This window comes from Scardinius erythrophthalmus, assembly GCF_964197995.2.
Source record: "Scardinius erythrophthalmus genome assembly, chromosome: 2".
Lineage (NCBI taxonomy): Eukaryota > Metazoa > Chordata > Actinopteri > Cypriniformes > Leuciscidae > Scardinius > Scardinius erythrophthalmus.
The window spans coordinates 6,894,747-6,918,887 of record NC_138222.1 but is presented as its reverse complement, the minus strand read 5'-3'; the positions used below and the strand labels follow the sequence as shown (position 1 = coordinate 6,918,887).

At 39.1% G+C, this 24,141-nt stretch overlaps 1 protein-coding gene across 1 annotated transcript in view; it reads left to right on the top strand.

Moving 5' to 3' along the window:
- galnt18b (UDP-N-acetyl-alpha-D-galactosamine:polypeptide N-acetylgalactosaminyltransferase 18b) overlaps positions 1-11,204 on the top strand; it is a gene marked incomplete at its 5' end in the record, with an annotated part of 101,478 nt that extends 90,274 nt beyond the window's left edge. Inside the window, 2 exons of the mRNA XM_081358391.1 lie at positions 489-653; positions 9,666-11,204. Coding sequence (XP_081214517.1) covers positions 489-653; positions 9,666-9,812 — 312 coding nt within the window. The 3' untranslated portion in view covers positions 9,813-11,204. The remainder of the gene's footprint in view (positions 1-488; positions 654-9,665) is intronic.
- Between the last annotated feature and the right edge of the window lie 12,937 nt (positions 11,205-24,141).

The following is a 24,141-nucleotide window of genomic DNA, read 5'->3' as shown; positions in this document are numbered from 1 at the left end:
TAAATAAAACAAAGATTGGAGTACATTTTACATACTATTTTATGTAAAAAAATACTATTTTAGTCTTTTTACTTTAAAATTTCGCATTTAATCCAATGCGTTTCTTGCAGTTTCTTTTCTTATTACTTGTGAAATTTGCTAGCAATTATCTGAGTGATTTTTTTTTTCTTTGCAAATAAAATTCCCTTAATTTAGGTTAATTTTCTAAGTGCACAGCACCAGAATGCTTCATGAATAAGTTTAAAAGCATTAAAATGCCTTCTGTCTTGGGTTGATTTGGAATCAAATCTTTAGCGTGTGTATTTTCATGGTCTGCTGCATGGAAATTATGTTTTGTGACATGAGATATACAGTAGATGTTGATCTTACTGAAAGGTTCAAGTGTCTGTCCTTGTAATCTTCCACAGTAGCTTATAAAGTGACTATTTGCTGCAAGATGTGCTCTTTCTCAAGCTTACTCTATTGACGAGTGTGCTCTGTCATTGCAGAATGTATACTACACCAGCACTCAGCAGTTATTCGTGGGCATCTTGAGCCCCACCGTTGACGATGATGACAACAAGTGCCTGGTGGATGTGAACGGCCGGCCACGGCTCATTGAGTGCAGCTACGCTGCGGCTAAACGCATGAAGCTCCACTGGCATTTTACTCAGGTAATACAGTCTGCGTTCTCACAACAGGTTCTCACTCCTGGGGTGCACACTTAAAAAAACTGTATTAAATTTGAATTTCATCAGGAAACGGCAACCTGCTTGTAATTTACCTCACGGCAGATGAATGAGTGACTGGCCAAATAGTCAACTAATTGCTGTGCGCCATTTTGTCTGTCAAGCTAAAAAAAAAAAAGCTTGTGGGTTTGGACAGTTTTCATTAAAACTAGATGCAATTTAGATGATTGCATGGAGTTTTTATAGCTGTGTTCTTCAAAGTAAGAAAAATTAAGCAAGACATTTGGCCCATTTCTATGTACAGTGAATATCTGTACTAAATGCACATTGTCTTCATACAAGATACTTGTGCTCAGTTGACTACATCTTTGTAAATGGTAAATGGACTGCATTTATATAGCGCTTTCACAGACCTATGGCCACCAAAGCACTTTACATACATGTATAGCCTCGCATTCACCCATTCACTCACTCATACACCGACAGCGGACATGCAAGGCGCCATCCAGCTCGTAGGGAGCAGCTGGGGTTAGGTGTCTTGCTCATGGACACCTCGACACTTGGTCAGGTGGATTGAACCACCAACCTTCCGGTTTGTAGACAATCTACATGAACCACTGAGCCACTGCCATTTGTTTGATGAACATAGATGCTGCCGTAAGGTCAATTACAAATGGTCAGCTGTATGTATCTGAAAAGGTAGGGGTGGCACTTTGGGATATCAGTTTCTTTATCAGGATAACTAACCAACATTGCCGTTTTAAGGTTGCGGTTTTAAGCTGTTGTTTCTGTTCTTCTGCTCCACTGAGATGTCATGTTTTGTCAAGGACACTGCAGTCCTTGTTTGCGAAGTGGAAGAGTGACTGCCATAATGAAAGCTCATGTTTTAGTCATCCAGCCAAGAAAAGAAAATGCTAACAAAACACAACAATTCAGTCGAGCAGATCCTTGAGTTGAACAGATCGCAACTTTGATAACATTTAATTTCATTTTCAATTTTGTCACATATTATGCATAGTTTTCCATAATGAAATGGTTAATCTGATTTTAGTTTAATTGATTTATTTAATTGATTTATTTATAATTGGTAGAAACTGCTAGCCTGGAAATCCAGACCTAAATTTCATGACAGTTCACATGTTTATATAATGTAAATAAGCCATGATGGTAATGGCAAACAGGTCTGGTTTGCTCTTTGGTTGCTGGATAAGGAAATAGTCGAAAGAGTTGTGTTTTCAAACTCTCCCTAACAAAATAAGTGGCACATCAAGCTAAAGGGCTCTTCTGAGATCCAGAGACAAAATGCTTACATATTTTATAATATGACAGATGCTATTTTCACAACTAAATGTAATTTCTCTTGAAACTAGAGCACTTTAATGTGTCAATTTTGTTTTCAACTTTCACAATGAGAGTTAATTGCGGGAACAGCAATCAGGTAGACTTGTGTTCTCTCCTCTCCAAGTTTGACGTCAGCAAAGAACAGTAAAGTTAAGTTGATGTGCGTCTCTCTCTAGTCTGTCTGCCTGTCTGTCTGTCTGTCTAACCCAGCTGGGCAGTGCATCTTATGGTCTTTCTGTGTCTTGCTTGCTAATGCCGGCCACTTCCAGGGCTGTTCTGTTGAGTGAAATACAACAATTTATTACGTTTGATAAACGACAAAGTGCAACGGTGTTTATTTATAAACTGCAGCTCGGAAAGGATAACCGCGTCGCGCGTTTACATGCGTTCATAAGCGCGTGCACGAAATGAAACGCGCACTTTCCAGCAAATCTGTGGGGACCAGTACAATATATGGCCGTGATGGCACTCCTCATTATAGACGCACATACTTTTAAAACAAGACAATGATTATCTAGTCTCAAAGTCAGTTTAGTTACAACTCTGCAATAAAGCAAGATGGAAAACAATATATTGACATTGACTATTGATTTATAGGCTATATTGCATTTAAAATGTTGATTGGCTGGACATACTGGTCAATATGGATGCACATCCCTCAGTAATAACCATCAAGTATCAAGTGTTGCTTTTATCATTTAAAACACAGTGGCATGCTTTGGCAAGCCATTTTAGCTTTTATTCAATCACAGGATGCATTTTTGATATCAATAATTAAATCTGTACTATTTAAAATGTGAATTCTTGATATTAAGAATGTACTTTTTCATGGTATGAGGGCCCCTTAACAGAATTTTGCTTAGGGCCCCAGGGAGGTCAGGATCGGCTCTGATCATAATACATAAAATACTGTCAGCTGTGGTTGCCAGAGCATATCTATGAATAAATAGTAGTAACATTTTAGGTTTTCCACTTTCCACCAAAACTGTAAATGTAACAGTATTTTACTGTACAAAAATTACATGAAATGTCCTGTTAGATTTATTACAGTTTTTCACTGTACAGGATATAGTGAAGAAACTTACTGTCAACCACATAACAGGTTTTTACTATAATATTTTACAGTTAAAATGATGATAATTTTTACACTATTTAATACTATACTCACTACTATATTATTCACTATTATATATTCAAATATATATATATATATATTTATAAATATATATATAAATAATTTTGTACTGCATTTGCAGCTATATATTATATTACAGTAGTCAAAATTTTTGAAGTGGATCAAAACCTTTCATGAATTTTGAACAATATCAGTTCTTGTCTTAGGACAGCTTTCATGAACTTTTTTGATCCACTTCAAATGTTGATTACTGTATATTATATTATATTATATTATATTATATTATATTATATTATATTATATTATATTGTTTCATACACTTCACTCACAGTTGATATTGTAATTTCTGCTCAGGAAAATAGTTTTTATTCCACTTTCTTCATTATTAATTTAATTTAGTGTAGAAAAAATGCACTGAACTTTGATTTTATTTAAAAATGTAAGTTCAAGCAATTAAACTAGATTTCAATAGCAGTGGCTTATCTGGCGGGGTCTATACAGAAACTGTATTTTGTGACTGGTGCTGTTTACACTTTTAAAACAGTCATTGTGTTTTACAGTTTTAATATAACTTTTTAAAAGCCATTTTCTTTAATAACAAGAAAGGGGATAGAAATAAAACAGCTGATGGATTTCTTTTAATAATACTGATTTTACTAGCTTGTATGAGATGCATAAAGTACAGTGTGAGCGTCTGTTTATTAGAATTGTTTTCGCTCTTTATAGGACAGATGATGATGTTACTCATTGAAATGTGTGTCAGTTACTCTCGTTAATTAGTTTTAGTCTTATCGCTTGCCATTTGTAACTCCTTTCTCCAATGATGAAATATCTCTGCTGCCTTTTGTGTTTATGTATGTATCTCACATTAGCTGTGGCTGAAGGCAACGCTCCAGTATAATCTCAGTCTCACGCTCGTGCACACATCGCCACTGGAATAGACGAGATCAATATCAAATTATGCTGGTCGACTTCTTAGACCTAATATAAGAGTACAAGGCTATTCTTAAAACAGCCAACTGACCAAATCTTTATATTGCATTGATTAGTAGGTCTGGAAACAGGCCTGGGTCTCTGGGATTGTGAGAGATCATTCATGTCGACATCAGCCAGTGATGCGCAACAGTTCAAGTGATGGGCTGATTTAGCATTGCCCTTCATATTTACCCTATGCCCACAGCTGGATGCACACCGCCATGTTAGATTTACCATGCTTGAATGAATCACTTTAAAGACTTTGGAAACCTGTAACCTTTAACACACTTCTTATGCACCATTATGAGTGGAACATTTGTGCCTCAGGCAGCTTTAGCAGATGTACAAAGACAAATGCCACATGCCCGTGACAAATTAGGGTGAAATTAGGATAAAGTGATGAACTCTTTCCAGAGAACAAACAAGGGAGTATTTTCAATATGCAAAAACAATATAAAAATCATCTTGCTTCATTCTTATTTCGCTAGTTTCAAAGAACACTTTGACTAGGAGGGTTTCTTTAAGTGTCATTGCATTTGTCAAGAAAGAAAACGTGCAAAGTTCATTTTTAAAAACAATGAAGGAACCCTCAGATGTTGAAATAGCCATCAGAAATAACCCTTAATGATCAATAACTTTTAAAACATTCAACTGTCAGCAGTATCAATAAACTGACAACGGGCGACGTTACTTATTACGTCTGAGGCTTCTTGCCAAGTTTCATGACTTATTCTGAGTCGTACAATTTTTGATCAAAAGTCATTGGGACTTTAAAGACTGCAATGTCAGAAGAAAGCATCATGAGATACACTGAAGTTGCATGCCAGTTTTTTTCTGGTTTTATCTTTGACTTACAGGTGTTCATTGTAATTTAAAACAACATTATAATAATAATATAGGACAAAAGTAAGAAGGTTTTTTAATCTTTAAAGGAAGAACTGGGAAAGAGAAAACCACTTCAATGATGGATGCTGAATTTAGACATTAGAGCAGTCTATCCAAAATAGTTTATTTCAGACAGTTGACGCCAGTGTTATTATCATTAACTAAAACCATAAAACATTTTCATTACTTGAAATAAAATTACACACACACACACACACACACACACACACACAGTTGTGGTCAGAATTATTCTCTTCCTTGGTAAAACATGATCAAAGAAAGCTATCCTTTGATCTTTCATTAAAAAAAATCACAAAAGTATTCAAGTAAAATAATGAATCACATTATGAAATAAAAGTTTTTCTCTAATACATATTGGCCACGGTTAATGGTAGCCCTAGGAATTCTTATGAGTAAAATACATCTGAAGTATATTTTCTTTCATAATTACAATTTTTAGCACACCAGGCTGACTAGGAACATAAAATTATCCAGCCATGACTTTTTGTTTCACAAGAGTATAAATATGAGGTGACACAAAATATATTATAAATCATCCATCATAGTGAGGAAAACCAAAGAATATAGTTTTGATGTGCAGCAAAAGATTGTTGAGCTTCACAAAACAGAAAGTGGGTGTTAGAAAATTCCACCATCAGGGGAATAGTTAAGAAGTTCCAATCAAAGATGTTACGAATCTGCCAGAAAGAGGACGTGTGTCTATATTGTCTTAATGCACGGCGACGAGGAGAGTTTGAGTGGCCAAAGACTCTTGAAGTATCACAGCTGGAGAATTGTAGAAAGAATCTTGGTCAGAAAGCCTAAAAAAATCATCACACAGCACCTACATCACCACAAGTTGTCCGGGAGGGTTTCACAGGGATAAAATAGCATGCATACTATTGACCTGTTAAACTCGAATTCTTGTAGCTTTATATCTTGTTCTCGTAAACTTAGAGGCAGCACAGTACAGGCTTCAGATAACCCTTCTTAAAGAAACTTATAGTGAATGTAATCCTCTACTTGAAGACCTCCTGACCACAGCTGTGTCAGACGCCTTGAGCACCTCTCAAAGAGTCTGTGGGACTGAGACCACATAAACCCGGGTCTAAAGGCCACAGGCGTTCTCTTCTGTGAAAAGCGGGTTAAAATGAACTCTGGCGGTGAAAAAAATCAGCCACCCTATCTCAGTCCTGCAGTCCCATCCTCCCCGGCTTGAGATCCTTCGAGCTTTTAGCCTCTTCTCTCATGTCTAAGCCTGCAGCGCTGCTGTTCCCTCGCAGATACACCAGCTGCGACTCTATCAAGCCCTTTTCAGAAGAGGAGTTGAAAGATGAATATGAATTTGATGTGCCTGATGTCTCTAAAGTTTGACCCAAACCTTCAACCTGCTCAGGTTCTTCTCTTCATGAGCCAATTTGAACCCCCAAAAATGCTGTCAAGATTATGACTGTCGAATTTCATCACTGAATCAAAATTATTAGTAGTATTTCTCATTACCATAACACGAGCATTTTCTAATTCTAAACAAATATAGTGCAATAGAAAATGGATGCAATTAATGTCCCTGACACATACAGTACATACAATTTAAGCTTGAATTGCCTACTAATGGAAAACATGTTGTTCATGTCTCATTAGTAATCGTATATTTAACAGTTCTAGCACACGTACATTTTTGTATGATTATATAAATACACATAATTAAAGTATAATGTATAGTATCAACAGTATCTAAACTAATTTTAGAGATGTGCTAAATGTTATGAATCATTTTAGGTTTAAAAGGTTTAGGTTTAGTGACAAATATGCTTAATGTCATCAAATGTCAGCCCGTTCTCATCCCAAGGCGTCATATACTGACGCTTTTGACATTTCGTCTACATCGAACGCACATGGCACCCTTTAGCGTCAATATGAGACGCAGATAGATATGGGCCAGAAGGCGCCTCCTGGCAGTCTAACCCTAACCCTACACCAGACCTAAACCTACCCATAACCGACGCTAACCTACCCATATTGACGCTAAAGGGTGCCATGTGCGTTCGATGTAGACGAAATGTCAAAAGCGTCAGTATATGACGCCCTAGGATGAGAATGCGTTGCAAATGTATATAATGCACATACCTAAAAGGCCTGTGCTAAAAGACCTAATTACAAAAACTGGGTAATAACTAGGTACTAACTAGGGGTGCAACGGTACAGATAGCCCACGGTACGGTCCGTACCTCGGTTTTTGGGCCACGGTCTCGGTTCGGTTTCGGTACATGTTTTGTGCAGAAAGAGACTGCTATTTCATCCCAAAAATATGTTTTATTTTTCTTATGAGCATAAACAGAATGTCACAGTAGGAAGAACATCAATGTATGGAATAAATTAACACTCTAGTCTGTACTGAACAACACTAAGTAATACAACCTCTTTAACTATCACTTATATGAAATACAAAATGTAAACAAACACACTTCAAAATATTCAAGTGGATCCCAATTCCAAACCTTGATAACTGGTATATGAAGTGATCAATGTGAAAGAAAAAGTGCACTTTTACCTTTAACAAACATAAATTAGCTTGTGCTTTGAATAAAAAAAAGCAGAGCAAAATAATATAAAAAAAATACTGCATTCAGGATACAAAGTGCAATGTTATTTACTCATCCACTATTGAGAGATTCTTGTGCAAAAAGATGAGTCTATCAACACTGTCTGGTGCAAGGCGAGACCGGTTGGCACTAACGATGTCCCCAGCAGAAAATTCTCAACTTTTCAGAATGCCGCAAGCGCACCGTAGGTCACATGACAAGAACCAACCAGAGCGCAGCTGATGGTTGCTTTAGCAACGACAGATGCCTCCGGAGCGCAACCGCCCTAGCGCTTTGGAAAAAGGAGAACGCGGCGCGCCTAGTGTTTTCTACGCGTTTTTAGGCGCGATATGTGAACAAGATAAGCTAAAGCAAAAACTAAAAGGATCAGCGCGAACTCAATGGCAAAACACGAGGGTAGATTGTACCGTGCAGGGCTGACCGAACGGTCCGGGATTTTACCGTGTACCGTTGCATCCCTAGTACTAACCCTTGAACCTATCCCTAAACCTAACCTTACCCCATGTAGTTACCTTATATTACCAGTACTTTCTTAGGTAAGTACACTGTAAGTACATGTAAGTGCACATACTGTAAAATAGAGTGCAACCCGAAGCCCTATTCCTACCCTAACCCTATAGTAAGTACGTTGCTAATATTACTCAGTACTTAAATGTATAATTACACTGTAAGACTCCTTAAGATAAAGTGTAACCAAAGCCTGTAATTTAATCATCAATATCCACTTCATTCAAGCCCACTCAAACAGTGCATTCATTTAAATGGACAAAATGTGCATTACACCACAGGCTTGATGTAAATGACATCACATACATTGGTTCATGCGTGTCTTTTGACCAACTGCAACAGTTCACCTTTTGACAAAGTGGCATTCAAATAATTTTGGCCCTGTTCACACCTGGTATTAAGATGCGTTTTGGTCGATCGGATCACAAGTGGACGACGCTAAATACAGGTGTAAACGGGGTCTAAAACGTTTGAGCTTGTCCACTTTCGACCACTTCCAGAGGCAGTGAAAATGCATTTGACCGGATTGCTTTCATAGTGTAGACGTTAATGTGGTCGAATGTGTTCAAACAGCCACAAAAGACCGTCTTCTCTCCGTCTACTGATCTAATGCGTGACATTATGGGAAGCGCGTTGGCCAGACGGGATTTAAATTTTGTCGGCTGGGGATCCAAGTTTAATTTGAAGAGGAAAAATGTACCAAGCTAAATGTTCTCTCACCATTCCTGATTTCTTACACACACTCACAGAGTTCGGCTGGTCTTGCGGCTCCAGAGCAGAAACTAAAGCTGTTGCTCTCTATATGTTTTCCGTCGTCTCTGATCACGTTCATATGTAAATTGCACAAGCTTATTTTGTCCATTAGATTGAAAGATCTGAAAAAGCCCACACAATTACTCGTCCCAGAAGTGGATGAAAGTGGTCAAAAAAGACGGATTAAAACACCAGGTGTGAACGGGAATGTGTCTCCCACGTCTACTTGTGATCCGTTCGACCAAAACGCATCTTAATACCAGGTGTAAACAGAGCTTTTGAATGAGATGTGACTACGTTGGCGGACAAGATCTGGGGACTATTTTCAACTTTCATTTCTCTTAAGAATCTGTAATGAAAGTTATCATCAATTCTAAATGTACATGTTTTTTTATAGCTGAGAAGTGGTTTAGGCCTGAGGTTAGGGGCTCAAAAATATTGGCATAATTGTAAAATGTGCCTATAGAAATACATTCATGCTAAAGATTTGAAAAGGTCTGTAAATACTTTTACCTTTTAAATGCTGTCACTTTGTCCAAATGTTACATTTCAGCATCTTCCCAAACACAAAGATGTATGTGTAAGTTATGTATGAATGACTACATTTTCTTTTGAGATCACACTGTAGTGGCAGATGAGATTTTTCTGATCATGAATTGTGAAAGGTTATCCTCATGAAAGGGAATTTGGGGGAAAGATGGATGAAGCCCTGACAGCTCCATCCATACAGGAACATGCCTGGGGAAAGTCGAAGGGGTCTGTAATGAAATATATCTATTTTCTTTCTCTGTTCTTCAGGGAGGCTCCATCCAGAATACAAAGTCAAAGCGATGCCTTGAACTCGTGGAGAACAATGACAATGAGTTCGGATTTCAGCTGGCCCTCCAAAAATGCACTGGCCAGAACTGGACCATCACCAATTTGTTGCCTGGTAGCAACTTATGATGGTACCATCGAGACTGAAGAAGAATATGTGGAACTGGGACTGCATCAAGGAATTATGAAAAGCTTAAGCACCTGGATGTCTCTTTTTGACTTTGACATCTTATGATAAATGTTAAACATTTTTCTTAGCTACTGTACTTGTGCATATTGATAAGCCACATGTGGCCGATATTGCATTGTGTGTAATGAGGATCTACACTGTACTGAGATTTATTTTGTGCAAGGTATACTTGGTTTTGTCTTGACTTGAAGGTTGTATCGGCTCCAATGCACACATTGAAGCCATAATTGCTACTATGTAGCAAAGCTTTGGCAACGTTCTTGCTGTATTTCTTTCTAGTGTCTCAGGTTTGTAGGGTTGAGATTATTTTGAAATAACGCTGTACATTTTTGGGACATGCCAATATGTTGGAACATATCTAGATACAATCAACTGTTTTATATCTACATGTACAGTAAATATTCTCAGTATTTATAAGTAATGGCAGTAAAAAGAACAAAAGCTACGACAAATTGTGAGTTCTGCTGTTCAAAGTTTTTTTGGTTTTTTTACACAAGACCTTGTACCATCATTCCTGTAAGCAGAGACACATCTATAGTTGTCATGACAGGTTAGGTAATTCCTCGCAGTGTCAGTGCTTTGGTTCAACAGATGTGCTCTCTCTAGAGTTACTTAGAAGATACGCTTGTTGCGAATGCCATGTAGCTGAAGAAACAAACAATATATTCCTTCAAGATCACACAGTATTTTATAGCAATGGTTCTTACCTTGAGGAACTGGTGGATAAAATAATTATAACTAACCATATAGTTCTGCATAGTTACAAATGGCAAAATAAATAGGTCTTTCAGTTTTTACACTTGATGTCAGAGCAGTGCGCGCAATCAAATTCTACGATAATTTGGGTGCAAATGCATCTGTAACTTGAATGAATAAAGCATTTATATAGCGTTTTTCTTATGCAGGGTACAATGGGGCTAAAAGCGCACCGGGGTAAAAGACGCCTTTGATTTTATTCTCCTCTAAACCACTAGATGGCACTAAAACTTGCTCCAGCACTTTCCAAGACATCCGCTTTTCAAGATGCACGTGAAAATTTAGCTACTCCTTGATGCAGTGGCGCAAAGGTGATTCTGTGCTAATTTGATCTATCATTCGATGTTTTTTTTAAATGTTGTAGATTTAAGAAGCAAATGAGAATCACTAAAATTATTGAATATATTTTGAGACAAAGGTCTTCTTAATGATTTTCAGTTTTGTACAATCTAATTAAAGCAACAGTTCTTCAATAACAGAAGTATATGTAAAAGTATGTATTTGGGGTAAAAGACGCCCCTTGCTGTCGGTGCTAAAGGCACAATAATTAACATGATAATAAAAAGCTGCCTGACTTTTCCATTTGTTGACATGACATGTTTAGTTTCAGATGGTAAATATGATATATTAATTTGGGTGTCCATCTTAGAGATAATCACCATATTTATAATGAAACCATTGTATTTAAAAATGCATCTCAGAATCTTTACTTTTTTAAATAATTTTTTTAAATATATTTTTATTTTAACATATTTTAATGACAGCATATTGAACAAAAATTAATTCTTATATTTATCAAAATAAACCGAAAATAGTGCATACTTTGCTATTAAGTACTTTGCTAAGTTTAACTTCGACATTATAAAAAAAATAAAAAATCTAAAGTATTTATATCAATACTGTGCATTTTGCCCCATGCTATTGAGCCTTTTACCCCATGTGTGGGGTAAAATAGGCCCACCTTGCCATTTTCTATGCATTTAAAAGATTTTTAAACAAAATCTGTTGCTCCATCAACGTTTAATACAAACATATACATTTTTGGTAACACTTTATAATAACTGCATGCTATTAATCATTAGTTAAACATTAGTAAACAGTTAATTAATAATTTATAAAGCATTAATAGACATTAATAAGCAGTTTATAAATACTGCTATAAATGCTTTGTTCTTAATTTATAAGCATAATGTGTTTAATAATTGTATTTTCATACTTTATTAATAATCATTTATCATTTCTAAATGAAGTATTGCATTATTTTACAAACCAGTTATTTAGGAGTTGTCAGTGGTTCATACGATCACTTAGAAAGTGTACGTAAATGATTAATAAACTATTTAAATGTACATTCATACATCTTATTATTCAGACATATAGTAATAGTTACTTAGTGTGTTAATAAATGCTTTATTAACATATACTTCTACTGTAATTCATGGTTAATTCAGGTTATAAAGCATTTAGTAGTGGTCAGTTAACTATTTTTGAGGACTAGTTATGCCTTGTAAAGCATTTACAAAAGAGATTTAAAGGCTCAGTATCTTCTAAACAGAAAAAGGAAACAAACACAACATAGAAATATGAAAGATGTATGAATGGACATTTAAATATTTTTTTAATCATTTACTTAAACTTTCTAAGTGATCTTATTAACCACTTACAACTCCTAAATAACTTGTAAATAAAGCAAAATAATAATGCTTTATGTTTGATGTTTGTAAATAATGCTAAATTGATCATTAATAAAATACAATTATTAAACACATTATAGATATGCTTATAAATCAAGAATAACACATTTATAGCTGTATTTGTAAACTGCTTATTAATGTCTATTAATGCTTTATAAATGATGAATGAAATGTTTATTAATGCTTAGCTAATGATTAATTGCGTGCAGTTATTATAAAGTGTTCATATCATACACAATTGGAATCATACACAACTGGAGTAGTGAAAATCACATTTTTCTGAGGGTGTGCCTGTAGCCCTGTTGTGCCCTACTACTAACTGTGCACTCAAAGCAATTTTACAGTCATATCAGGGGTTTCTCCTCACCCACCAGTGTTCAGTATCCAGACGTATGATACGACTGCACCAGTGCGCTCACACACACACACACACCAGCTAGATGGAGAGGAGAGAGAGTGATAGAGCCATGGCTTTGATGGATAGGGATTATTCAGAGGCCATGATTGATAAGAGCCAACGAAGAGAATCTGTCCAGGACGCCGGGGTTACACCCCTAATCTTTACAAGAAGTGCCATGGGATTTTTAATGACCACAGAGAGTCATGACCTCGGTTTAACGTCTCATCCGTAGGATGGTGCTTATAGTGTCCCTAACACTATACTGAGACATTAGGACCCACACAGACCACAGGGTGAGCGCCTCCTGCTGGCCTCACTAACACCTCTTCCAGCAGCAACCTAGACTGTGTCTGAAATCGCCCCCTAGACCCTTAAATAGGACACTATTTGAAGGGAACAGCCATTTGTGGTGTCTGTACCATAGTGGACGTTATCGAGTGCACTCATTCAATCCCAAAAATGCACCACAATGACAAGTGTACAACTGATGTACACTCAATGACTAGAGAATACCCATAATGCACCGTGAAATCCCTATGGCACTCGCAACTGAATCATCCATCCATCCATTTATTAAAACTGCTGGTCCAATGTGGGTACAGCGTAATATCATAAACATATAAATTCCTTTTTATTTAAATATTAAATGGTTTAATTGAGGTTTCACGAGTTCACACTTACAAATAAGTCAGATAGAATAAATGCGTATTTGGCGTGCTGTCCGAGGAGAGGGCTCCGGGTTCGGTATTCGGCCCGAACCCAGAGTACTCCCCCCGTATTCCTGGCTGTGAAAGAACAAGCCAAGAGTGAGGAGTCGGGGTGGTGGAGGGATGCTGAAAACTGTCAAGGAAGTTAGATGAGTTGACAGAGTGAATATATATATATGCTTCCTCTCATGCTGATAGGGTAGACATGGTAATTGTTTGATGAGTTGATTGATTACTTGATTATTTGAACGTGCTCCTCCCGAACTTTGTTAATAAAACATCATTAAACATTGTTTCCATGAGTTAAATATTTTCATTACTACTGGAGCAGCCAGATTTCTAAGCTTCAAATGATTATTAAACAGCAAGCACAAACTAAGCAAAAGCGGCAGCCCGTTCTGGCACACTCAGTGTCCAAATTCACTCACTCGTTTTTCTCATAGACAGTAAAAGAAATGGACACAGCGACCCCTTTGGAACTCAATTGAGACAAGTGAAGCCCATTTTTAGCGATTTCTTAGCACTTCCTTTCCTGACGCGCAGACTCAAACCGAGCAAAGCGTTACACGGACCACGTGAGCAACCCGCCTGTCTTCTAGTAGCTGTGCCAAGAGAAATCTGAATCATTCCCTTCCGAAACTTGCAGAGACGGAGAGTGTGAGTAGGAATTGTCCATGAGCTTGGAGCAGGAGCAACTTTTGCTAGGTATTCTGATTAATTATATTGTCATTTTGCCTCCACGTCCTCCCGATTGCGCGCGAGTTTCTCCTCCTGTCCATACGGTAATCTCTCTACTGTGCGACAGAGAGTCATGTGGGTATGACGCAATCGTTAGCCTACCTTTACAAAAACTGCTTCTACGGGGCCATAACATAAGCTACAAGGTAATGGAGCATTTTATACATTGTCGTGTTTCTTTAGAAATAAATAATGGACAAATGGAGTCTTTAAACGCCTCGGATGTAAAGTTATTCGCTGTCAAAGTGACGCCAAAATGAATGGGAGTCAATGGGATGCTAACTGCAGGTGAAGTTCTGCTACAAGATGGTGGCACGCGGCCGGCTTCAACTTCCGGTCGACTTCCTTCCCGCCTGGTTTTTCTTCACTCCTTCAAGGGGACTATAGTAGACTAATGTAGGGAATAGTGAATGAGGGTATAGGGGCCGATTTTGAACATAGCTCTAGTTTTCCCAGGAGGTCTCCCATCCAGGTACTGGACAATAAGTAGTGTCTCCGACTGCATTAAATAATCTAGGTTCACAATGTGTTTTATGTGGTGAATTATTAGCTTTAATATTGTAATTGTGATCTGAACTGTGATTTGAATCTCATTTTGCTGCTTGTATCAAAGCTAACAGAACAAAGGCATAAAATCACAATGAAACAGTGGCTCTAATGTTCGGTATAAGCTGTGCAAAAATTTGCAAGCATGTTTCATGTTTTAACAAGTTAAAGTTTTTTTAACAAGTTAGAGTTTCTCTTTATGGATTGTCAGATAAAAAAAAAAAAAAAAAAACTCTTCTAAAGAGGCAAACTCAGAGCTCATTAATTTAATCCATACATGAGTTTGAGTGAAATAAAGAACCCATTACATATCCACTGTAATTTAATTATTTGCAGAAATTATTATTTTTTTAAATAGAAAATCATTCCATTATGTGAAGATGAAGTTAAGCTCCTTAAAGTTGAAGCACATTTTCAAAAAGTTTCCAGGCCCCCAGACGGCTGTTGTCCAAATAAATGGCCAAAACGCCTACAAAATGTTCCGTTTTTAGTTACACAACTGGGTTGTGAAAACGCCTTCTCAATGTTTGAACTTTTGGGGGAGATAAACGCATGAATGGCATACTAATAGTACGCCTAGTCAATGAACAATAAACTGGGTTAAAAAATATTTTAACGAAAAAATCTTACATTATTAACCTTTAATAATAATAATACAGCAGTAATGTATTTCTATCATAATTTTCAGCCTAAACACACTAAAATGTAAGTTATTATTCACTGAAAATCTTGCCTTCGACTGTTGCAATCAAATAATGTGCAATTTCCCATATTCTAAACTGGCACATCATGACAATTCAGAATACAAGAACCAGTGGCTTTGGTGTGATTTATATCAATAGCTTTGGGCTGCTAATACAGAAACCTCCCCGTGGTGCAGCCTGGGAAACGCTGACTGGTACAATCTGATAGTTTCTATCCGATATTACTACCGCCAGTAGGCCAATATCTGTATACCAACCCGAGCAATCTAACAGATGAACGATGCCGAAGCGCAACAGATACTCGCCCCCCTCGGGGCCTGCACTGTCAATCGCCTCAATTAATATTGAAGGTTTCTCCAGACGCAAGGCAGACATACTAGCAACAACGGTCAGATGCTTCGACATAGTGTGCATGCAGGAAACCCATATCGGCCCTGCACAACACCGACCAGCCATCCCTGGAATGAAGCTGGTGGCTGAGATCCGACACAGACAGTATGGGTCAGCTGTATTCAGCAGACCAAACCTTGCGATCGAAGAGGTCTGCACCCACACCACCAAAGGGCAAATGGAAACCATCACAGTTGCCCTCCCGAATGTCTCTGTCACATCAGTGTATAAACCCCCCCATAGCCCGTTCCTCCACCCTGAACTGCCAGATAGATGCAAAAGGAAATACCACATTAGTATTGGGGACTTCAATGCTCATAGCACACTGTGGGGTTATGAAGTGAACAATCAAGATGGAGATGAAGTTGAAACCTGGCTTGAGTCGAAACACCTGACCCTGATCCATGACGCTAAACTGTCAAAATCTTTCCACAGCGCCAGATGGAAACGAGGATATAACCCAGATCTTGTTTGCGTGAGCAGTGAACTAACATCGAGAGTTGTGAAAGCTGTCTTGGATCCTATCCCCCACACGCAACACCGGCCAATCACCATAACCATCAAATCTGTCCTCCAAGCAACTACCGTCCCCTTCCGCAGAAGGTTTAATCTGCGGAGGGCAGACTGGCTGCCGTTCCAACAGGAGATTGAAAACTCCATCTCCAGCATTCCATCACACCCCAACAACTACAACATGTTCATAGACTTGTTGAAAAGGTCAGCCAGGCGACATATACCAAGAGGATGCCAGACCGAGTACATCTCCGGACTGTCAGAAACATCTAATGAGCTATTGAAAGCCTACCACGAGGCATATCATGAGGACCCCTTCTCCCCCACCGTCACAGAACTCGGAGAGACCCTGCTAAACAAAGTTGGGGAAGATCGAAGGCTAGTCTGGAAGGAGCTGTTAGAAAATACCAACATGACCAACAACAGCAGGAAGGCATGGGCCACAATCCGCCGCCTCGGCGAAGACCATACCACACCACCCTCGCTCTCAACAGTCACAGCAAACGCAGTTGCAGCACAGCTGGTGGCAAACGGTCGCAGCCAAAACCGGCGCAGACCCACAGGAGAATACCGCCGGACAGCGGTACCGGACCACCCACAACCAGCCAGAGCACTTACCAAGCCATTCGATCCACAAGAACTGGAAGCTGCAATGAACATGCTGAAACCTGGGAAAGCAGCAGGAACCGACGACGTACTGACGGAAATGATACAGCACCTGGGACCTAAAGCAAAGACCTGGCTCCTAGAAATGTTGAACTCATGCATGGCAGAGAAAATAATCCCTCCGGCATGGAGAAAGGTCAAGATAGTCGCAACTCTCAAACCTGGAAAGGACCCATCATCCCCAAAGAGCTACAGACCAATTTCACTCCTCTGCATCACCTACAAGCTCTATGAGAGGCTATTACTCCAACGCCTTATGCCAGTTATAGACTCCAAGCTTACTAAAGATCAAGCTGGTTTCCGTCCTGGTCGCTCCTGTGCTGGGCAGCTATTGAACCTCACCCAACATATTGAGGATGGTTTTGAGTGTAAACTCATCACTGGAGCAGCTTTCATAGATCTTACTGCGGCCTACGATACAGTCCAGCACCGCACCATGATTAGGAAACTTTTTGACATGACTGGTGACCTCGACCTGTGCCAAATCATCAAAAGCCTCCTCAACAACAGGCGCTTCTTTGTCCAATTAAATGACAAGAAAAGCAAATGGAAAGCCCAAAAGAACGGCCTACCACAAGGCAGTGTACTGGCCCCACTCCTCTTCAACATCTACACTAATGACCAACCACTCCACTCACAATGCCGCCGTTTTATTTATGCGGATGATCTCTGCATCACCACCCAACAGGAGAACTTCCAGAAGATTGAGGCAGTCCTGGAAAATGCCCTTCAAGAGATGTCAACCTACTACAAAAACAACCACCTGAAACCGAACCCATCAAAAACTCAACTATGCAGCTTCCATCTCAAAAATCGAGATGCGAAAAAAGAACTGAGCATCCCATGGGATGGCCACAAACTCTCAAACCACCCTCACCCTGTGTACCTGGGAGTCACACTCGACAGGACACTCTCTTTCAAAACTCACCTCCAGAATACCAAAGCCAAGATCAACACTCGCAACAACATTCTGCGCAAACTGGTAAACTCAAAATGGGGTGCCGATCCATCAACCATCCGTGCAACTGCCCTAGCCCTGTGCTTCTCCACAGCCGAATACGCGTGCTCAAGCTGGAGCCGCTCCCACCATACCAAACTGATTGACATAGCCCTCAACGACACCTGCCGCATTATCACGGGATGTATAAAGACAACGCCAGTCCCGTGCCTCTATGCTCTAGCTGGCATTGCCCCCCCTTACATCAGACGATCCATCATTGCCCAAGACGAGCGGAGAACACAGGAGTTTGACACCAGGCACCCCCTGCACGGACACATTGCACCCCCACCCCGTTTGAAATCGAGAGCCAGTTTCCTGCTGACAGTCCCACCTCTCCAGACAACCAAAAAAATAGTGAGGACCAACACTTGGAAAGATGACTGGAACCAGCTAACTACACGAGCCCAGGATTGGATGGAGAGAGGAATCACCCCGACTGAATGTCTCGCCAGCGGGCACGACCTCCCATGGCTAACCTGGAAGACCCTCAACAGACTACGAGTGGAACAGGGGAGGTGCAAAGCACTTATGAAAACATGGAACCACCAGACAGATGACACATGTAGCTGTGGAGCAGTTCAGACAATGTCTCATCTACTGGAGTGTGAAAACGCCCCCCAGTGCAGCCCCCAGGACCTGGCTGAACCGACCCCATCAGCTGTGACCTGCGCCAGATATTGGCAGAACGACATCTGAAATTGCAACGGACTCGAAGAAGATATCAATAGCATGATGTGTTTCTTTTATGTGCCACAATTGAATATGAATGCAGCGCCAGGTCACTGTACAGTATGCTTTTGTGTGGAAAGGAGCAGCTTGGACATTTTCCAAAGAAAAAAGAAAGTGATACGGTTTGAAACAATGCCAGATACCAAGCAAATTTTTCATTTTGAGGTTAACTATCCCTTTAAAAAACTCCATTGATACTGTTGCTCCCTACATGGTGGTAAACAGCTTTGCAGTTCACGTGTCAAAGATTTTATTCTCAAATGATGTCTGTATTCTCCCTGTAGCGGGAGTTGTGTGCGGCGATGGCATAGATGTTTTCTTTAAACTCTCTCGCTCTTTCTCTCTCTCTGGTGTGTATCAAGGGAAGAGACGAGTGGCACTTTCTGTTCTCAACTTGCCAGTCCTCATTAGCATCTACAGTTCTGCTGGGCCAGAGGGATGTTTGCCATTAAATATACATGCACATCCAATTCTACCACCCTCACACTACCACAAAAGTCTGGGAAATGTTTGCTTTTGCAACTACTTCATGCATGTAGTTAAAATACAACTCAAAGCTTTACAACTTAACAGTGCATAGCAAATGATAGACAAAACCACAAATGGAAGCCATACATCAAGAACGTCAGCTGATGCATATGTGTGCTTGCAAAGGCGGCCTGCCAAAAAGATTCTCTCTAAAATTGCGATCTCCGCATTCATTGTAAACGCTGGGCAGCAAAGCACAATGTCAACACGTCTCCTCTTATCTAATCGTTTAATAGGAGTCACTCAGATCAATATTCCATTCAGGCATTCAGTTGTCAGTGTCCTGGCTCAATGTGTCCTTCCATCCAAAGATGATCAAAGTCTTTTTGAGTTTCTGAAAAAGCAATGATGTTACCTATGCGTGCAAAGCCACTTAATTTAGCACTGCAGAACTATCTCTGAGATTATATTATTCAGTTATTATATTGCCGTTACCCCTGGAACAGTATTGTGTGCACGTGAAGTACTGAATGTGTTGAAAGTTCAAAAGGTTTTTCATTAGATTTTTTGATTATTAGATTTTTGGCTGCTGACCTTTCAAAGCTTAACCAAGGATTACAAGATTTGTAGGACGTATTTTTTAAAGTTAAAATACTTTCTTCTATTCCAGTTGAGCATCTCTCAGAATTTAACAGAGAATGTATTTTAAATTCTGGTTAAATTCCTGAATTTGAATTAAATTTGAATGATTGTAGCAAAATGATAGATAGATAGATAGATAGATAGATAGATAGATAGATAGATAGATAGATAGATAGATAGATAGATAGATAGATAGATAGATAGATAGATAGATAGATAGATAGATAGATAGATAGATAGATAGATAGATAGATAGATAGATAGATAGACATTTTCCTTTCATTCAAATATCTTTAAAAAAAGTTAATTTAAATTCCATCTCATTCATTTAAAGAGAACAAGTTGAAACTATCCAATATACTAAACTATCGTAAAAAGAATTTATGGAATATTTAGCATTTTGGATGAATCCGCTTGCTGAACAATGGCAAATGGTGGGAGTGTTTGAGGAACCTGTTTGGTAACAATCCATCATAATTTTGTTTGGTGTTGCAGAAATTGAAACATCCCAAGTTTCAAGAACTGATATTGACAGTCAGATCTCACACAGCCCTGCGCTGACTGGACCAGAAGAACCGGGAGCGGTGGATTTTTGCAAAACAAATAACAGGCTCCAGGTGGAGGTAGAAGCGTGGGTTTTTTCTAAAACCGGCTGATTTATGTTGTTCTGTCGGAGCATAGTGTCGGTTTCAGTGAATATGATCAAAAAAATCTTGCCGACGGCAGCTTTAATGTGATGTATCAAATCAGTCGATAATTTTTATTTATTTTTTTCAATTAAAAAATCCACAACTATCCTTTCACAATGTTATATGCAATGCCTTTCATGTGCTGGTCAAAACGGTGCATGGATGTGTTGAGAGGTACGTTTACACCCTGACGCAAGTCATACTCTTAAGAGATGAGTCGAGGAAATATAAACCATAGAAGTGAATTTTCTAGAGGTACCCTGGTGAAAAAATATGCTAAGTATACTTGCAGCCAGTAATTTTGTACAAAGTATATTTTAGTTGTAATTAAATTGTAGTAAAGCATAACTTTAAGTGTATTTAGTGTACTAAATTGGAACAACGCCAAGATCCGCCAGGACTCGAACTCGGGTCTTCCGAAGCACAACGGCACTGCATATACGTGTGTGTGTGTGTGTGTGTGTGTGTGTGTGTGTGTGTGTGCGCGTATGTGTGTGTGTGTGTGTGCGTTTGTGTGTGTGTGCGTGTGTGTGTGTGTGTGTGTGTGTGTAGTGGAAGGTGGATATTATTAAGTATTTATATTTGAACTCATGGGAGGTCCAGTATACTTACATTTGTCAGAGGTTGTGTGGGTTTTGCTTTCAGATTTATGTGTGCTGCTGGTTTCTCGTTTTTGCAGAGGGAAACAGATGCAATAAGCTGGATGTAGTGCCGTTGTTCCTCTCCTGCGAGTAGATGACAGTTTTCCAGCCCTTGCCCATATCTATTATTTAGGTATCTCTCTTTGGGGATGGGGGCAATGAAACTGTGGATGTCTATAATCAAAGCACACACACACACATACACACGCACACAGCAGCCCTGCTCCTGATACAGCAGCAGAAAATAAAGCATAACATTAGTTATTCCAGGCACAAAGTAAGTGCAATATGACAATGGAGAATATGAGGGTTCAGGTTAGCATATGGAGAGAATCAAGGTATAATCTGAGCTGAGAATGGACATGATTCCCAGTGGAATCTGACGCCGGGGGGGCAGAACAGAGGCTCTCTTTGTTTTCCATGCGGCAGGTGTGTTACAGGTGCTGCTGGAGGAGGGGAGGTGTTTTGTAGAGCAGTCGAATACACCTGAGACTCCGGCCCTAAGCATAAAAATATACTCTGTGGAAACATCGCAATTACTGCAGTGTTGACAGCTCTGTGCTGTTTGTTAACTATTATATAATGGCCAACTTCATGAAACGTGTCCAGATCACATTTCACTAAAAAACCAAAGACAGAAAGGGATTTTGCATTAAGAAAATTGTCAATGGGAAATGTAATGAGAATTTAGGGTGGAAAGAAGTGTGAATTTACAGGTTTTTATTATTTTTTTAATTTGCTTAGACACTAAGGGCCCTATTTTAACGATCTGAAACACAAGTATCAAGCGCGAAATGCAAGTAACTTTGTGGGAGGGTCTTGGGCGCTGTTGCTATTATACCGGCGGGATAAATGACTCTTGCGCCTGACGCAAATCTAAAATGGGTTTGTCTGAAGTAGCTTCATTATTCATAGGTGTGGTTTGGGCATAACGTGAAATAAACCAATCAGAGCGCAGAGGCAATTTATGCCTATTTTTTCACATCTTTATGGACACAACAATGATTTCCCTCGTGTGTTAATATTGTTCCTTGTAATAATGTATGGTTTTCTAAAAATGAGAACTGCTGTGTCTGTGTGTAGATGAGAGAATCAAAGTGTATGCTCGTTGTGCACACGCTACATTGATTATGGCCAAGCATGCGCCCTTAAAATAGCATATGAATAACATGCGCAACATGCCACTGACTTTAGACTAGGTTTTTCCTGGTCAGTGGCGGAATTGTTTTCTAAACCTGCAAAATAGCACCAGGGAACGTTTGCGCCGGAACATGCCGCCTCTTTGCTCCTCTTTCCAGGAGCGCAAGTTTATTTCCTAATTTACCGACGTGCGTCTGTGGAGGGAAAAGTCCGCTGTGCGCGGGTGCAAAATAGTCAAGTCAAGTCAAGTCAAGTTTATTTATATAGCGCTTTTCACAACACAGGTTGTATCAAAGCAGCTTCACAGTAATAAATTAGAACAATACATCAATGTTTGTTTCTAGTGGAACGTCTACGTTCGGTAATGCTGATCAATAGTATCGTTGATTGATTAATTCAATTAAATATCCCCAAATATCCCCAACTGAGCAAGCCAAAGGCAACAGTGGCAAGGAACCGAAAAACTCCATCAGGTGACCTAATGGAGAAAAAAAAACCTTGGGAGAACCCGGGCTCAGTCGGGGGCCAGTTCTCCTCTGGCGTTTATGAACTAGAGGTCGGATTTAACTGTAGGATTAAAAGTATTATATGAATGCCTGGCTGAAGAGATGCGTCTTTAATCTAGTTTTAAACTGGGAGAGTGAGTCTGAGCAACGAACAGTATCCGGAAGACTATTCCAGAGTTTTGGTGCTAAATGTGAAAATGCTCTCCCTCCTTTGGTGGATCTGGATATCCTAGGTATGACCAAAAGCCTCGAATTTAGTGATCTTAAAGAGCGCGATGGATTATAGGGCGATAGAAGATCGGTTAAATAGACTGGAGCTAAGCCGTTTAGGGCTTTATAAGTCAGTAGCAATACCTTGTAATTAATACGGGACTTTATAGGTAACCAATGTAGGGATGATAAAATCGGTGTTATATGATCATATTTTCTTGATCTAGTTAGAACTCTAGCGGCGGCATTTTGGACTAACTGTAGCTTGTTTATTAAGGATGCAGGACAACCGGCTAATAACGCATTACAGTAATCTAGTCTCGAGGTCATGAATGCATGAACTAACTTTTCTGCGTCAGAAACTGATAGCATATTACGTAGCTTAGCAATGTTTCTAAGGTGGAAAAAGGCTGTTCTTGTAACATATGAAATATGATTTTCAAAAGACAGGTTGCAGTCTAATATAACACCCAGGTCTTTTACTGTAGAGGATGAAGTAACAGGACATCCTACTATGTTAAAGTTGTATTGTGAGAGGTTTTGTGGGTGGTTTTTTGAACCGATAAGTAGTACCTCTGTCTTGTCTGGATTTAATAAAAGAAAATTATGCGTCATCCAATCTTTTATATCTTTAACACACTCTGTCAATTTGGATAATTTAGCGTTTTCATCTGGCCGTGATGAAATATAGATTTGAGTGTCATCAGCATAACAATGGAAACTAATTCCATGTTTCCTTATAATATTTCCAAGTGGCAGCATATATATTGAGAATAATAGAGGGCCTAACACAGATCCCTGCGGCACTCCATAGTTTACTGGAGTTATGATAGATTTTTCTCCATTTAAATAAACAAAATGGTAGCGGTCAGATAAATACGATCTAAACCAGCTTAATGCTTGTCCTTGAACACCAGTATAATTTTGTAGTCGATCTAAGAGTATTGTATGATCTATAGTATCGAACGCAGCACTAAGATCAAGTAAAACTAATATTGAGATACAGCCTTGGTCAGAAGCTAAAAGTAAATCATTTATGATTTTAACGAGCGCAGTTTCAGTGCTATGATGCGGCCTGAATCCAGACTGAAACTTTTCATAGGTGTCATTTTCTTGTAAGAAAGAGCCC